General features: G+C 46.6%; 1 protein-coding gene across 1 annotated transcript in view; it reads right to left on the bottom strand.

Moving 5' to 3' along the window:
* The window catches only part of LOC139230185 (scavenger receptor cysteine-rich domain-containing protein DMBT1-like), a 163,850-nt gene that overhangs the window by 117,267 nt on the left and 30,036 nt on the right, over positions 1 to 16,547 (bottom strand). Inside the window, exons 11-13 of the mRNA XM_070862026.1 lie at positions 13,446 to 13,757; positions 12,064 to 12,378; positions 10,699 to 11,013 (exon numbers count right to left, since the gene is read on the bottom strand). Coding sequence (XP_070718127.1) covers positions 10,699 to 11,013; positions 12,064 to 12,378; positions 13,446 to 13,757 — 942 coding nt within the window. The remainder of the gene's footprint in view (positions 1 to 10,698; positions 11,014 to 12,063; positions 12,379 to 13,445; positions 13,758 to 16,547) is intronic.

The following is a 16,547-nucleotide window of genomic DNA, read 5'->3' as shown; positions in this document are numbered from 1 at the left end:
AGTGTAGGCTGGTCTGGGAGCAACTAAATCCGAAGGAAAGTATTTTGATGGCAAGATATCGGATCTACACGTGTCAACGATCGGAGGGCCAGGAAGTGGCGAGCTACGTCACCGAACTAAGGCGCCTCGCAGGACATTATGAGTTTGAAGGATTCCTAGAACAAATGCTCAGAGACTTTTTTGTACTGGGCAACGGACATGAGACAATCCTTTGCAAACTGTTGACTGTAGAAGCTCTGAAGCTGAGTAAAACCATAACAATAGCCTAAGCATTTATGTCCACCAGCGACAACACCAAGCAGATTTCGCAGAACAAAGAAGTTTCGGCCAGTACTGTTCATAAAGTAACATCGGTTTTGAGCAGAAATGTACAGGACAGAATGTACATGCCAGCTGCTGTGGCCCGACCTCAATTAACCCAGAGTCCACCATCATTGTTAATGCGAGGCAGTTAACACCCTGTTGGCGCTGCGGGGGTGATCATCGGCCCCATCAAGGCCGCTTTAAGCACTATGCGTGCAATGGCTGCAGAACAATGGGACATCTCCAACGAATGTGCAGGCGAGCTGCAAACCCTGCAAACCACCATGTTGCAGAGGAAGATCGGTCCACAGTGGATCAGACGGAATAGGAAACTCGTACGGAGGAGGCAGAGGTGTACAGGGTACACACGTTCACGACGAAATGCTCACCTATAACGTTGAAAGTTGAACTGAACGGTATTCCTATGTCTATGGAGCTGGACACGGGGGCAAGTCAGTCCATAATGAGTAAAACGGCCTTCGACAGGCTGTGGGGGAAGAAGGCACACAGGCCCAAGTTCAGCCCCATTGAAACGAAGCTAAGAACTTATACAAAGGAACTAATCCCGATAATTGACAGTGCTGAAATCAAAGTCTCCTTTAATGGAGCAGTACACGAACTCCCGCTGTGGATTGTGCCAGGGGATGGCCCTAGGTTATTTGGCAGAAGCTGGCTGGGGAAAATCCGCTGTAACTGGTACAACATCCGAGCGCTTTCGTCAGTGGACGACACCGCATGTACCCAGGTTCTAAGCAAGTTCCCATCGTTATTCAAGCCAGGCATTGGAAGTTTCTCGGGGTCGAAAGTGCAGATCCATTTGGTTCCCGGTACGCGACCCATCCACCATGAGGCTCGGGTGGTACCGTACATGATGCGTGAAAAAGTGGAAATCGAGCTAGACAGGCTTCATCGCGCCGGTGGAGTTCAACGATTGGGCCAGTCCGATTGTTCCAGTACTCAAGGAGGACGGTACAGTTAGAATTTGCGGTGACTATAAAGTAACAATTAACCGTTTTTCGCTCTCGGACCAGTACCCGCTACCCAAGGCAGACAACCTATTTACGACCCTGGCTGGAGGGAAGACGTTCACCAAGCTGGACCTGACCTCGGCCTACATGACGCAGGAGCTGGAGGAGTCTTCGAAAGGCCTCACCTGCATCAACATGCACAAGGGTCTGTTTAAAGATCACATGGATAAACTTCAACAATTGTACATCCTGGTCTGGAGTAAAAATAAAACGGGGAGGTGGCTCAACCGTGGCTAACAAGGGAAATTAAGGACAGTGTTAAATCCAAGGAAGAGGCATATAAATCAGCCAGAAAAAGCAGCAAACCTGAGGACTGGGCGAAATTTAGAATTCAGCAGAGGAGGACAAAGGGTTTTATTAGGAGGGGGAAAATAGAATATGAGAGAAAGTTGCTGGGAACATAAAACTGACTGCAAAAGCTTCTATAGATATGTGAAGAGAAAAAGATTAGTGAAGACAAACGTAGGTCCCTTGCAGTCAGAAGCAGGTGAATTAATAATGGGGAACAAAGAAGTGGCAGACCAACTGAACAAATACTTTAGTTCTGTCTTCACGAAGGAAGACACAAATAACCTTCTGGAAATACTAGGGGACAGAGGGTCTAGGGAAACATAGAAACATAGAAAATAGGTGCAGGAGCAGGCCATTCGGCCCTTCGAGCCTGCACCGCCATTCAATGAGTTCGTGGCTGAACATGCAACTTCAGTACCCCATTCCTGCTTTCTCGCCATACCCCTTGATCCCCCTAGTAGTAAGGATTACATCTAACTCCTTCTTGAATATATTTAGTGAATTGGCCTCAACAACTTTCTGTGGTATACAATTCCACAGGTTCACCACTCTCTGGGTGAAGAAGTTTCTCCTCGTCTCGGTCCTAAATGGCTTACCCCTTATCCTTAGGCTGTGACCCCTGGTTCTGGACTTCCCCAATATTGGGAACGTTCTTCCTGCATCTACCCTGTCTAAAGAGAGGAGGAACTGAAGGAAATCCTGATTAGTCAGGAAATTGTGTTAGGGAAATTGATGGGATTGAAGACTGATAAATCACCAGGGCCTGATAGTCTGCATCCCAGAGTACTTAGGGAAGTGGCCCGAGAAATAGTGGATGCATTGGTGATCATTTTCCAGCAGTCTATCGACTCTGGATCAGTTCCTATGGACTGGAGGGTAGCTAATGTAACACCACTTTTTAAGAAAGGAGGGAGAGAGAAAACAGGGAATTATAGACCAGTGAGCCTGACATCAGTGGTGGGGAAAATGTTGGAATCAATTATTAAAGATGAAATAACAGTGCATTTGGAAAGCAGTGACAGGACCAGTCCAAGTCAGCATGGATTTATGAAAGGGAAGTCATGCTTGATAAATCTTCTACAATTTTTTGAGAATGTAACTAGAAGAGTGGACAGCGGAGAACTAGTGGATGTGGTGTATTTGGACTTTCAAAAGGCTTTTGACAAGGTTCCACACAAGAAATTGGTGTGCAAAATTAAAGCACATGGTATTGGGGGTAATGTATTGACGTGGATAGAGAACTGGTTGGCAGACAGGAAGCAGAGAGTCGGGATAAACGGGTCCTTCCTTTTCAGAATGGCAGGCAATGACCATTGGAGTGCCGCAGGGCTCAGTGCTGGGACCCCAGCTATTTACAATATACATCAATGATTTAGATGAAGGAATTGAGTGTAATATCTCCAAGTTTGCAGATGACACTAAGCTAAGTGGCAGTGTGAGATGTGAGGAGGATGCTAAGAGGCTGCAGGGTGACTTGGACAGGTTAGGTGAGTGGGCAAGTGCATGGCAGATGCAGTATAATGTGGATAAATGTGAGGTTATCCACTTTGGTGGCAAAAACACGAAGGCAGAATATTATCTGAATGGCAGCAGATTAGAAAAGGGGAGGTGCAACGAGACCTGGGTGTCCTGGTACATCAGTCGTTGATAGTTGGCATGCAGGTACAGCAGGCGGTGGAGAAGGCAAATGGCATGTTGGCCTTCATAGCTAAGGGATTTGAGTATAGGAGCAGGGAGGTCTTACTGCAGTTGTACAGGGCCTTGGTGAGCCCTCACCTGGAATATTGCATTCAGTTTTGGTCTCCTAATCTGAGGAAGGACGTTCTTGCTATTGAGGGAGTGCAGTGAAGGTTCACCAGACTGATTCCCGGGATGGCAGTACCGACATATGAGGAGAGACTGGATCGACTGGGCCTGTGCTCACTGGAGTTTAGAAGAATTAGAGGGGATCTCATAGAAACATATAAAATTCTGATGGGACTGGACAGGTTAGATGCAGGAAGAATATTCCCGATGTTGGGGAAGTCCAGAACCAGGGGACACAGTCTTAGGATAAGTGGTAAGCCATTTAGGACTGAGATGTGGAGAAACTTCGTCATTCAGAGAGTTGTTAACCTGTGGAATTCTCTACCGCAGAGAGTTGTTGATGCCAGTTTGTTGGATATATTCAAGCGGGAGTTAGATATGGCCCTTATGTCTAAAGGGATCAAGGGGTATGGAGAGAAAGCAGGAAAGGGGTACTGAGGTGATGATCAGCCATGGTCGTATTGAATGGTGGTGCAGGCTCAAAGGGCCGAATGGCTTACTCCTGCACCTATTTTCTATGTTTCTATGTTTCCATTTACAACCAGTGCCCGTTTGGGATTCGGTCGGCTGCAGTGATCTTCCTGCAGAACATGGAAAGCCTGCTAAAGTCGGTTCGTTGCACAGTGGTATCCAGGAGGACATATTGGTTACAGGTCGGGACACCATGGAGCACTTGAAGAACCTGGAGGAGGTTCTTAGTCGGTTGGATCGCGTGGGGCTCAGGTTGAAACGCTCGAAGTGTGTTTTCCTAACACAAGACGTCAAATTCTTAGGAAGGAGGATCGCAGCAGACGGCATCAGACCGACGCCAAGACGGAGGCCATCAAGAATGCGCCGTGACCACGGATCGTGATGGAGCTGTGGTCATTTCTAGGACTCCTTAACTATTTTGGTAATTTCCTATCTGGGTTAAGCACCCTGCTAGAACCCCTGCATGCGCTACTGCGCAAGGGAGACAACTGAGTGTGGGGGAATTCACAAGAGGCTGCCTTTAAGGAAGCCGGAAATTTATGTGTTCCAACAAACTGCTTGTCCTGTATAACCCATGTAAACGACTCGTGTTAGCTTACGATGCGTCGTCATAAAGGGTCGGATGTGTGTTACAACAGGCTAATGAATCGGGAATTTTGCAACCAGTTGCGTATGCATCCGGGAGTTTGTCCAAGGCTGAAAGGGCTTACAGCATGGTTGAAGAAAAGGCTCTGGCGCGTGTTTACGGGGTAAAAAAAATGCACCAATACTTGTTTGGCCTCAAGTTCGAGCTTGAAACAGACCAAAAGCCGCTCATATCGCTATTCTCGGAGAGCAAAGAGATCAATTCCAATGTCTCTGCCCGCATCTAAAGGTGGGCGCTCACATTGTCCGCATACAACCATGCCATCTGCCACAGGCCAGGCACAGAAAACTGTGCCGATGCTCTCAGTAGGCTACCATTGCCCACCACAGGGGTGGAAATGGCGCAGCCAGCGGACTTGCTCATGGTCATGGAGGCATTTGAGAGTGAGCAATCACCTGTTATCACCCAACAGATTAGAACCTGGACAAGCCAGGACCCCTTACTGTCCTTCGTAAAAAACTGTGTGCTCCACAGGCGCTGGTCTAGTGTCTCGTTAGAGATGCAGGAAGAAATAAAGTTGTACCAGTGGCGCAAAGATGAAATGTCTATTCTGACTGCCTCCTATGTGGTAATCGGGTAGTTGTGCCAAAAAAGAGCAGGGACACTTTCATTAGTGATCTCCATAGTACCCACCCAGGCATTGTAATGATGAAAGCGATAGCCAGATCCCACATGTGGTGGCCCGGTATTGATACAGACTTAAGAGTCCTGTGTGCACAAATGTAATACATGTTCCCAATTAAGCAATGCACCCAGGGAGGTGCCACTAAGTTTATGGTCTTCGCTCTCCAAACTGCGGTCTAGGGTTCATGTCGACTATGCAGGCCCATTCTTGGGAAAAATTTTTTTAGTGGTTGCAGATGCGTACTCCAAGTGGATTGAATGTGTGATAATGTTGGCAAGCACGACCGCTGCCACCATTGAAAGCCTACGGGCCATGTTTGCCATACACGGCCTGCCTGATTTCCTTGTAAGTGACAATGGGCCGTGCTTTACCAGTGCCGAATTCAAGGAATTCATGATCCGCAATGGGATCAAACATGTCACGTCTGCCCCGTTTAAGCCAGTGTCCAACGGTCAGGCAGAACGAGCAGTTCAAACAATCAAGCAGAACTTGAAAAGGGTAACTGAAGGCTCATTGCAAACTTGCTTATCCCGAGTCCTGCTTAGTTACCGCACAAGACCTCACTCGCTCACTGGGGTTCCTCCAGCTGAACTGCTCATGAAAAGGGCATTCAGACAAGGCTCTTGTTAGTCCACCCTGATCTACATGAACAGGTAGAGAGCAGGCGGCTTCAACAGAATACATATCATGATCGTGCAAATGTGTCACGAGAAATTGAAGTAAATGATCCTGTATTTGTGTTGAACTATGGACAAGGTCCCAAGTGGATAGCTGGCACTGTTTTGGCCAAAGAGGGGAGTAGGGTGTTTGTGGTCAAACTCGCAAATGGACTCACCTGCAGTAAACACTTGGACCAAACCAAACTCAGATTTACGGACTATCCAGATCAACGCACAATAGACTCTATCTTTTTCAACCCTCCAACACACACACAAGTGGCAACCGACCCAGCGATTGACCACGAAGCAGAGCCCATTACCTGCAACAGCCCAGCAAGACTCACCGCCCCCAGCAGTCTAGCAAGGCCAGCTGCGCAGCAGCCTAGCGAAGGCCCAACAAATGACTCACCAACACCAGCATTTGCACCAAGACGATCAACCAGGGAAAGGAAGGCCCCAGATCGACTCACATTGTAAATAGTTACACTATTGACTTTGGGGGGTTGTGTTGTTATGTATGTAAACCTGTAATTACCATGTCTAACCACCAGAGGGCTTATCCCCTGGAGTCCCAAGGGATCCCACAATCCCTTGGGAGCACCTGTATATAATGAGGCCTCACAGGCTGGAGAGCATTCTGAGATCTGTAATAAAGGACGACGGTCACACTTTCTTTGAGCTTTCAGTATCTAGTCTGATTCTTTATCCAAGACATAACAGTTTGGCCATCCATTTGCAATATAATCATACACCTTTGACATCACTGGGTCACGTTTGGTTGCTCTATCAATCTCTTCAGCTGTGACTGGCAGTTCATCAATATATGAAAAATAAAACACTTCTTCCCTATCGGGTGTAACTTGTGATGGGGAAGGCAATCCAGACATTGCATCAGCATTACTGTGATCAGCTGATCGTCTGTATTCAATATCATATATATATGCTGACAAAATCAAAGCCCATTTCTGCATTCGGGCTGCAGCTAATGTTGGAACTGGGGACTTTGGATGGAGGATTGCTGTTCGGGGCTTATGGTCCGTATCGATGGACAAGTATTTGTGAAACTTCTTGACCCCAAAAATTAATGCCAAAGTTTCCCTTTCAATTTGTGCATAATTACTCTCACTGGCACTGAGAGTGCGTGAAGCAAAAGCAATTGGTCTCCTCCCCACTACTTGATACATGATAGATTACTGCCCCAACCCATACAGAGAGGCATCACATGCTAGCTTAATCTCCTTAGATACGTCATAGTGAACTAACATGGTGCTATCTACCAATTTGCTTTTACACTCTTTGAATGCTGCATCGCATTCTTTTGACCACTTCCAATGGACCTGTTTTTTCAAAAGTTCATTCAGTGTATGTAATACTGTAGCCAAATTTGGCAGGAACTTCCCATAATAGTTCAAAAAACCCAAGAATGAACGAAGTTCAGTGACATTCCTGGGAGTGGGTGCATTCTGATTGCATCCAGCTTTCCCATGGTTGGATGTAAACCATATTTGTCTACTTTGTACCCTAAATACTCCACTGAGTTTTGAAATAACTCACACTTACGAGCAGTCACTCGTACTCTGTGCTTCTCTAGCCATTTGAGGACTTAATTCAATATATTATTACGAATTTGCCTATTTGGTGCTGAAATTAGTATGTCATCTAAATAACATACTACCCCTTCAATACCTTGCAAAATCTGGTTCATCACCCCTTGGAATATGGCAGGGGCGGAAGACACTCCAAACGGTAGCCTATTAAATTGATATAGGCCTAGATGAGTATTTATAGTCAAACTTAACTTGGACTCATTTGGTTAAAGCTGTAAGTAGGCATTTGTAAGATCCAGTTTTGAGAAGATCTGACCACCTGTCAGTGTTGTGAACAAATCTTCTATCTTTGGCAATGTATTGGGGACATTACCCTCTAGAATCTGATTTACGGTTACTTTATAATCACCACACAATCTTACCTTACCATCGGACTTAGGTACAACAACAATAGGTGTAGCCCAATTTAATCGATCTATCTTAGAAATAACGTTCTCAGTCTGTAGTGTTTTGAGTTCTTGCTCAACTTTCTCCTTGAGTGCCTCTGGTACGGAACATGGCTTGTAGTAAACTGATCTAGCGTCCTTCTGTACCCTGACACTCGCCTTGAAGCCTTGGATCGGACTGCCCGTTTCGCAGAACACCTTCGGATACTTCTTGATAACATCATCTGTTGATGCAAATCTCACTACAACATGAAAAATCTCACTCCAATCCAGCTTCAGTGAACTAAACCAATTTATTCTGAGTAAGGCAAGCTTGTCTCCTTTCACGACTATTAGAGGCAAGTTCTGAAATTGATCTTTATATTTCACCGGTATGGTGATACGACCTACCACAGGAATTTTCTCTCCCGAGTAGCCTCGCAGGTCCATTTTGGATTTCTCCAATGGGAAATCACGCAATTTGTTGAGGTATAGCGACTCCGGTACTACACTCATGGATGCACGCATCTCGATTTCCATTGGTATCTTGAATCCCGCAACATCTATGTGGATTTTGATACTTTTCGAGTCACTGTCCGTTAACCTTGTGCTCCTGATGACGTGTAACTCTAACATCTCCACGTCCTATTGTTGTTCTTCCATGCTATTTAGTCTCTGAAGATTTCTACTCATAGCTTTGAAAACTGGACTCATAGCTTTAAAAGCTGGTTTACCCTTCAGTCGGCATGCCTTCGTAAGATGCTCAGTTTTTCTGCAGTAGAAACACTCTGCCTTCACATATGGACAACTTTGAGCAATGTGTTGTCCCAGGCACCTATAGCATGACTTCGATGCTCTGTTAGAATTTCCAGTTTCTGAGACTTTGGGCCCCCATTGCCTTTTACTTTGAATCTGCAGGCAATTCACCTCGGTTGATTGACGACCGTAATTATTATAAAATTCTCAGGAATATTGATTCGCCATGCCCATCGACCTCGCTGTCTGACAAGCAATCTCAAAAGTCAAGTCATCCGTCATCAATAACTTTCTTCTGATCGCATCATTTTTCACCCCACAAACAAAACGATCCCGCAATGCACAGTTTTGAAAGTTTCCGAAATTACAGTGAATAGATAGCTTTTTTAATGCTACAATGTAATCACTGATACTTTCATCAGTCTTTTGATTTTGTATATCGAAATGAGAGCTTTCAGCAATTTCTAACGGTTTGGGGTTATAGTGCTGCTCCAGCTTCATTAAAATCTCTTTAAGCGTTGTGTCCTTTGGCTCGTCAGGCACAAGCAGATTTACCAGCGTTTCATGCAATTCAGGTCCAGCTGCAGATAAGAAGATAGCTCACTTCTGTTCCAACACAGCCCGGTTCTGATCTGCATTCTCTGGAACTTTGATTATGTTATTTGCAGTGAAATACATTTCTAGCCAGTCCACATATGCCTCAATCCTTTCCTGGTCGGGTTTATATTCACCTAAATGTCCCATTACTGCAACGGATGCCGCCATTTTAAACTCTGCAGTTTAAACTAGTGTGCTTGTTTTTTTAACTCGGATTTTGTAACTTTTTCCAAAGACAGAGAAGCTTCCAAAGTCTCTCTGCCGGCTTGCTGAATCCTTCACCAACAAAATTTCAGCTTTAAATCATCCGAAAAATCCCATCTCGCCGCCAAATGTGATATATTCACAGAGCACAAGTACACACAGCTTTCGAACATGGCAGGCAGCTCTCGGAAGTCTCCGGAACCTCCTGCTTCTGTGATTTATTAACTCTGTAGCTGCAGTACACAATACGTCCACATTCACAGTGTAGAGCTACAACATTACGAGCTTACAGATATTACAGGCCCCAGCTGCAGTATTGTGTCGAATTCTGGGCACCACTTTAGGAAGGTCATGAAGGCTTTGGCGAGTGGATACCGAAGGGAATTACTAGAATGGTTCCAGGGATGTGTGTTTGCCATTACGTGGATAGACTGGGGAAGCTGGGGTTTTTCTCCTTAGAGCATTGGTCCGCATGCCCAATACTAGACTCCCGAAACAAGTATTTTACTCCGAGCTACGTCATGGTGAGCGAGTCCCAGGAGGGAAGAGAAAACGCTTCAAGGGCACCCTTAAAGCCTCCTTGGAAAAGTGTAACATCCCCACCGACTCCCGGGAATCCCTGGCCCAAGACCGTTCAAAGTAGAGGAGGAGCATCCAAGAAGGCGCCAAAAACCTCGAGTCTCTTCGCCTGGAGCACGCAGAAGCCAAGTACAAACAGCAGAAGAAGCATACGACAATTCAAGCACCCCACCCACCCGTCCCTCCAACCACCGTCTGCCCCACCTGCGACAGAGACTGTAGATCCATATTGGACTCATCAGTCACCTTAGAACTCATTTTTAGTGTGGGAGCAAGTCATCCTCGACTCTGGGGGACTGCCTAAGAAGAGAAGCGAAGGCAAAGAGGAGATTTGACAGAAGTGTTTAAAATCGTGAAGGGTTTAGCTCGAAGAGAAACTGTTTCCAATGGCTGAAGGGTTGATAACCGTGGGGCACAGATTTAAGGGGATGGGCAAAAGAACCAGAGGCAACATGACAAAAAGCTTTTTTACGCAACGAATGGTTAAGATTTGGAATGCACTGCCTGACAGGGTGGTGGATACAGATTCAATAGGAGCCTTCATAAGGCAACTGTATAGATACTTGAAGGAGAAAAGATTGCGGGGACATGGAGATAGAGAAGTGGAGTGAGACAAACAGGATTGCTCCTCGAAAAGAGCTGGCACAGACTCGACGGGCCGAATGGCCTCCTTCTGCCCTGTAGGAGTCTATGATACTATGATAAGTCCATATACACAACATCAACAGTACTATCCTCATCCACTCGCTTCATTACTTTACCTGAGCAGGTAACTCCAGCGATCTTGCTGTGTGTGCAGTTATTCACACCCGACAGGTTGGCAGAGCACTGATCGAGGGAAGGCTCTGTCCCGCTACACCTCAAACTCCCTAACCAGATGTCCCCCGTCCCCTTTCCATAGTAGGTGCCTCCTGTTGCTGACACGGCCGTCCCACAGTTTAACAGTCTGCAGACCACACTCGCTGTGTTTTGATCCCAGCCATCATCACAGACGGTCCTCCAGACAAATTTACGATAGACCTCAACTCTCCCGGAGCACATGTTGGTACCGTTCATCAGCCGTATGGGCACCGGACCTGGAATAGAGATGGGAACACAGTTAATCTGGTCTGGAATTATCTGAATTTTCACTGAGGTCATCAGCTGGAAACTTAGGCCCAGGAGCCAGGCTCCTCTCAATCGTGGATAGCACAGTGGCCGTGTTACTGGACCAGTCATCCAAGGGCCTCGACTAGTAATCCAGAGCATTGGACTGATAATCTAACCCGTGATGTACCTGCCCTGGGAGTGTTTGATGGGACTGTTTAGAGGGAGCTTTACTCTGTATCTACCCCGTGCTGTACCCGCCCTGGGAGTGTTTGATGGGACAGTGTAGAGGGAGCTTTACTCTGTATCTAACCCATGCTGTACCTGCCCTGGGATGTTTGATGGGACAGTGTAGAGGGAGCTTTACTCTGTACCTAACCTGTGCTGTACTTGCCCTGGGAGTGTTTGATGGGACAGTGTAGAGGGGGCTTTACTCTGTATCTAACCAGTGCTGTACCTGCCCTGGGAGTTTTTGATGGGACAGTGTAGAGGGAGCTTAACTCTGTATCTAACCAGTGCTGTACCTGGCCTGGGAGATTTTGATGGGACAGTGTAGAGGGAGCTTAACTCTGTATCTAACCCGTGCTGTACCTGGCCTGGGAGTGTTTGATGGGACAGTGTAGAGGGAGCTTTACTCTGTATCTAAACTATGCTGTACCTGCCCTGGGAATGTTTGATGGGATAGTGTAGAGGGAACTTTACTCTGTATCTAACCCATGCTGTACCTACCCTGGGAGTGTTTGATGGGACAGTGTAGAGGAAGCTTTACTCTGTATCTAACCCGTGCTGTACCTGCCCTGGGAGTGTTTGATGGGACATTGTAGAGGGTGCTTTACTCTGTATCTAACCCATGCTGTACCTGCCCTGGGAATGTTTGATGGGATAGTGTAGAGGGAGCTTTACTTTGTATCTAATCTGTGCTGTACCTGCCCTGGGAGTGTTTGATGGGACAGTGTAGAGGGAGCTTTACTCTGGATCTAACTTGTGCTGCATCTGCCATCAACTTGTTGAGCACAAAAGGAACAAAGCGAGCCACTCACCTGAGCAGGTTACTCCGGCGTCCTTGCTGTGTGTGCAGTTATTGACTCCTGATGGGTTGGCAGAGCACTGATCGAGGGCAGGCTCTGTCCCGTTACACTTCACAACATCCAACCAGATGGCCCCAGTCCCCGCTCCATAGAAGGCGGTTCTTGTTGCTGCCAGCGCCGTCCCACAGTTCAACATACTGCAGACCACAGTCGCTGCGTTTACATCCCAGCCACCATCACAGATGGTCCCCCAGACGGATTTACGATAGACCTCAACTCTCCCGGAGCACATGTTGGTACCGTTCACCAGCCGTACGGGCACCGGACCTGGAATAGAGACGGGATCACAGAAGTTCTGCGAGGTTATCAACAGAAACATAATCGAGACAAGACGAGGCCATTCAAACTCTCAAGCCTTTTCCGCCATTCAATTAGATAACGGGTCATCTGTAACTCAACTCTCATTTACTTTCCTTTGCTCCATGTCTCTTGCTACCCTTGCCTAACAAAAATCTATCAATCTCAGTCTTGAAAGCTCCAATTGACCCCCAGCATCCACAGCTTTTTGGGGGAGAGAGTTCCAGATTTCCACTATCCTTTGTGTGACAATGTGCTTCCTGATATCACCCCTGAATGGCCAAGCTCTAATTTTAAGATCATGGCCCCTTGTTCTGGACTTCCCCCACCAGAAGAAACAGTTTCTCTCTATCTACCCTATCAACTCCTTTAATCATTTAATTGAATTGGGGTTCCTCCTTTCATCCTTTGGAGCGACAGAAAGCCCCCATCACTGGTTAGTTCCTCAGCTGGAGTATTGTGTTCAGTTCTGGGCATCGCACATCAGGAAGGATGTGTAGGCCTTGGTGAGGGTTCAAAGGAGATTTATTAGAATGTTACCAGGAATGAGGGACTTCATGAGGGGAGAGACTGGAGAAGCTGGGGTTGCTCTCCTTGGAGCACAGAAGGTTAAGGGGCGATTTATTAGAGGTGTTCAAAATTACGAGGGGTTTTGATAGAGTGAATAAGGAGAAACTGTTTCCAGAGGCAGAAGGGTCAGTAACCAGAGGACACCGATTTAAGGTAATTGGCAAAAGAACCAGAGGAGTGATGAAAAGAATGTATTTACACAGCGAGTTGTTATGATCTGGAATGTGCTCCTGAAAGGGTGGTGGAAGCAGAGTCAATAGTAACTTTCAAAAGGGAATTGGATAAATACTTGAAAAGGAAAACATTGCAGCGGGGAGTGCGACTAAGTGGACAACTCTTCCAAAGAGCTGGTACAGGCACGGTGGGCGGAAGGGCCTCCTTCTGTGCTGTGAGATTCGATGATACCCTGTCCAAGCAGCTAGATGCAGGCTGGAGGAGGCCAATGGGCCGACTCCTGCAAGCCTTACCTGAGCAAGTGACGCCAGCATCCTGACTGTGTGTACAGTTACTGCTCCCCCAGGGGTTTGCGAGGCACCGGTCCAGCGAATGTTCAGTCCCACTGCACCGCACACCACCTAGCCACACCTCCCCGCTCCCTCGGCCGAGGTAGGCCCCGGTTACCGACTCAGTCTTCCCACAGTTCAGTTGCTTGCACACGATGTCCCCGTCGGTGAGGTCCCAGCCCTCGTCGCAGATGGTCCCCCAGGTGGAATTGTAAAGGATCTCCACCCTCCCTGAGCACATGTTGTTCCCGTCTGTCAGTCTGACCGGGAAAGGACCTGTGAACAAGGAAACTCCAGCTGAGTATTGGTGTGGTATTGAGCTCCACTCCGCACCTCCTCCACCCACCACCCCCCCCCCCCCCCCCCGCGCACACACACACACACACACAAACATGGAGAGCAGGAAAGTCCCAGACTCCATTCCAGCCTGCACTGAGGGAGCTGATCTCACCCGGTGTGATACTGAGCATCTCCCCGCACATACATACACACACACCACACACAGAGCAGGAAAGGCCCAGACACCATCCCGGCCTGTACTGAGTGATTGAATCTCGCCTGGTGTGGTACTGAGCCCCCCACACACACAGCAGGAAAGGCACTAATCGAAAAAGATGCTTGTAGTTGAACTGAATGCCTTGGCTCCTCCTTTGGGTATCTGCCCCAGACAAAGGGACTAATTAATGAAATTAAGCTGGGACGTGATAGGGCGTGGACCGGATTGGGAGCCGGCAGCAGGCGATGCAGCAGCAGCAACAGCAGCATAAAGACAGCGGGCAGAAAGCCCAGGACAGAGCACGGTGGGAGGAGTAAGAGCAATAATGCAATAGTGATTGGGGATTCAATGTTAGGAGAACAGACAGGCGTTTCTGTAGCCGCAGATGTGACTCCAGGATGGAATGGTGCCAGCATCAAGAATGTCACCGAGCGGCTGCAGGACATTCTGGGAGGAGAGGGTGAACAGCCAGAGGCCGTGTTCAATATCAGTATCAATGACATAGATAGAAAGTGGAATGCAGGCAGCATTTAGGGAGCTAGGAAAAAGATTAGTAAGCAGGATCTGAAAGATAGTAATCTCCAGATTAACCCCGGTGTAACGCGTGAGTGATTACAGAAGTAGGGGGACAGAGCAAATGAATGCATTGCTGGAGAGATGGTGCAGGAGGGAGGGCTTTAGATTCCTGAGGCACTGGGACTGGGTCTGGCAGAGGTGGGACCTGCACAAGCTGGACAGGTTGCACCTCAACAGAGCCAGGACCAATATCCTCACTGGGTAGGGTTTGCTAGTGCTGTTGGGGAGGGTTTAAACTGAGCGTAGATTTAGTAGGGAGAGAAGCAAAGCTGGAAATGGAAGGCAGAGGAAGCAAAGGCTAGAAAACAGACAACAAAGGAGTATGGCAGTGCTTAATGGTCTATACTTCAATGCAAGGAGTCTAGTGAACAAGGCAGATGATCTGAAGGCACAGATAGATATGTGGAAGTATGATATCATAGATATTACTGAAACATGGCTTAAAGAAAGGCAGGAACGGTTCCAGAATTTTCACAAGAGTTAGAGAGGGGGATAAAATGGGAGGGAGGGTCGCAATATTGGTTAAGGAAACAATTACAGTTGTGAGGAGGTTTGATATGTAGAAGGAGCATCAAACGAGGCCATATGGGTTGAATTGAAGAACAAAGAAAGGGCGATCACACTGCTGGGAGTGAATTATAGACCCCCAAATAGTCAGAGGGAGATAGAAAAGCAAATACAAAGGCAAATTTCTGAGATGTGCGAAAACAATAGGGCAGTAATAGTCGGGAATTTCAACTACCCTAATATTAACTGGATAGAATTGGTGTAAGAGGAATAAAGAGCACAGAATTCTTAAAATGCATTCAGGAGAACATTTTTAGCCACTACATAACAAGTCCTAAAACTAAGTCCTATTCTGGACTTAGTTTTTGGCAATTGAAGCTGGGCAGGTGGAACGGGTATCAGTGAGAGAGCATTTTGGTGGTAGTGATCATAATTAAATTAGATTCAGCATAGTTATGGAAAATTACAAAGAGACCAGATGTAAAAGTTCCCAATTAGGGATAAGCCAGTTTTACTAAGCTGAGATGTGATTTCACGAAAGTGGACTGGAAGCAGCTACTTGAAGATAAATCAGGGTCAGAGCAGTGGGAGGAATTCAAGGAGGAGATAGTGAAGGTCAAGAGCAAAAAAGGGTGAGACTCCCAAATCTAGAGACGCTGAATGTCAAGGGTAGAATAACACAAAAAAGGGAAGCTTTTGTCAGATACCGAGAACTCAATATTACAGAAAGCCTAGAGGAGTATAGAAAGTACAGGTGTGAAATTAAAAAGAAAATTAGGAAAGCAAGGAGAGAGCATGAAAAAATATTAGCAAGTAAAATTTAAAAAAAAACAAATATACTTTCTAAATACATAAAGAGGAAGAGAATAACTAAGGAAAGAGTAGGGTCTATTGGGAGACGAAAAAGGTAACCTATGTGTGGAGGCGGAAGATTTGGGTATGGTTCTTAATGAATACTTTGCGTCTGTCATCACAAAATAGAGGGATGATGTAGTGAAGGAGGAGGAGTATGAAATATTTGATGGGATAAACATAGAGAGGGAGGAAGCATTAAGTGGTTTAGCATCTTTGAAAGTAGATAAACCCCCAGGCCCAGATGAAATGTATCCCGGGCTGTTAAGAGAGGCAAGGGAGGAAATCGCGGAAGCTCTGACCATCATTTTCCAATCCTCTTTGGCTACAGGGGTGGTACCAGAGGACTGGAGGACTGCTAATATTGTGCCATTAAAAAGGGAGAAAGGGATAGACAGAGTAATTACAGGCCGGTCAGCCGAACATTGGTGGTGGAAAAAATATTGGAAAAAATTCTGAGGTACAGTATAAATCATCATTTAGAAAGTCATGGATTAATCAAGTACAGTCAGCATGGACTTCTTAAAGGAAGGTCATGTCTGACTAACTTGATTTAATTTTTTGAGGAGATAATGAGGAGGGTTGATGAGGGTAGTGCAGTTAATGTAGTTTACATGGATTTTAGCAAGGCCTGT

This window comes from Pristiophorus japonicus, chromosome 19 (genome assembly GCF_044704955.1).
Source record: "Pristiophorus japonicus isolate sPriJap1 chromosome 19, sPriJap1.hap1, whole genome shotgun sequence".
Classification (NCBI taxonomy): domain Eukaryota; kingdom Metazoa; phylum Chordata; class Chondrichthyes; family Pristiophoridae; genus Pristiophorus; species Pristiophorus japonicus.
This window is presented reverse-complemented; position numbering and strand designations above follow the sequence as displayed.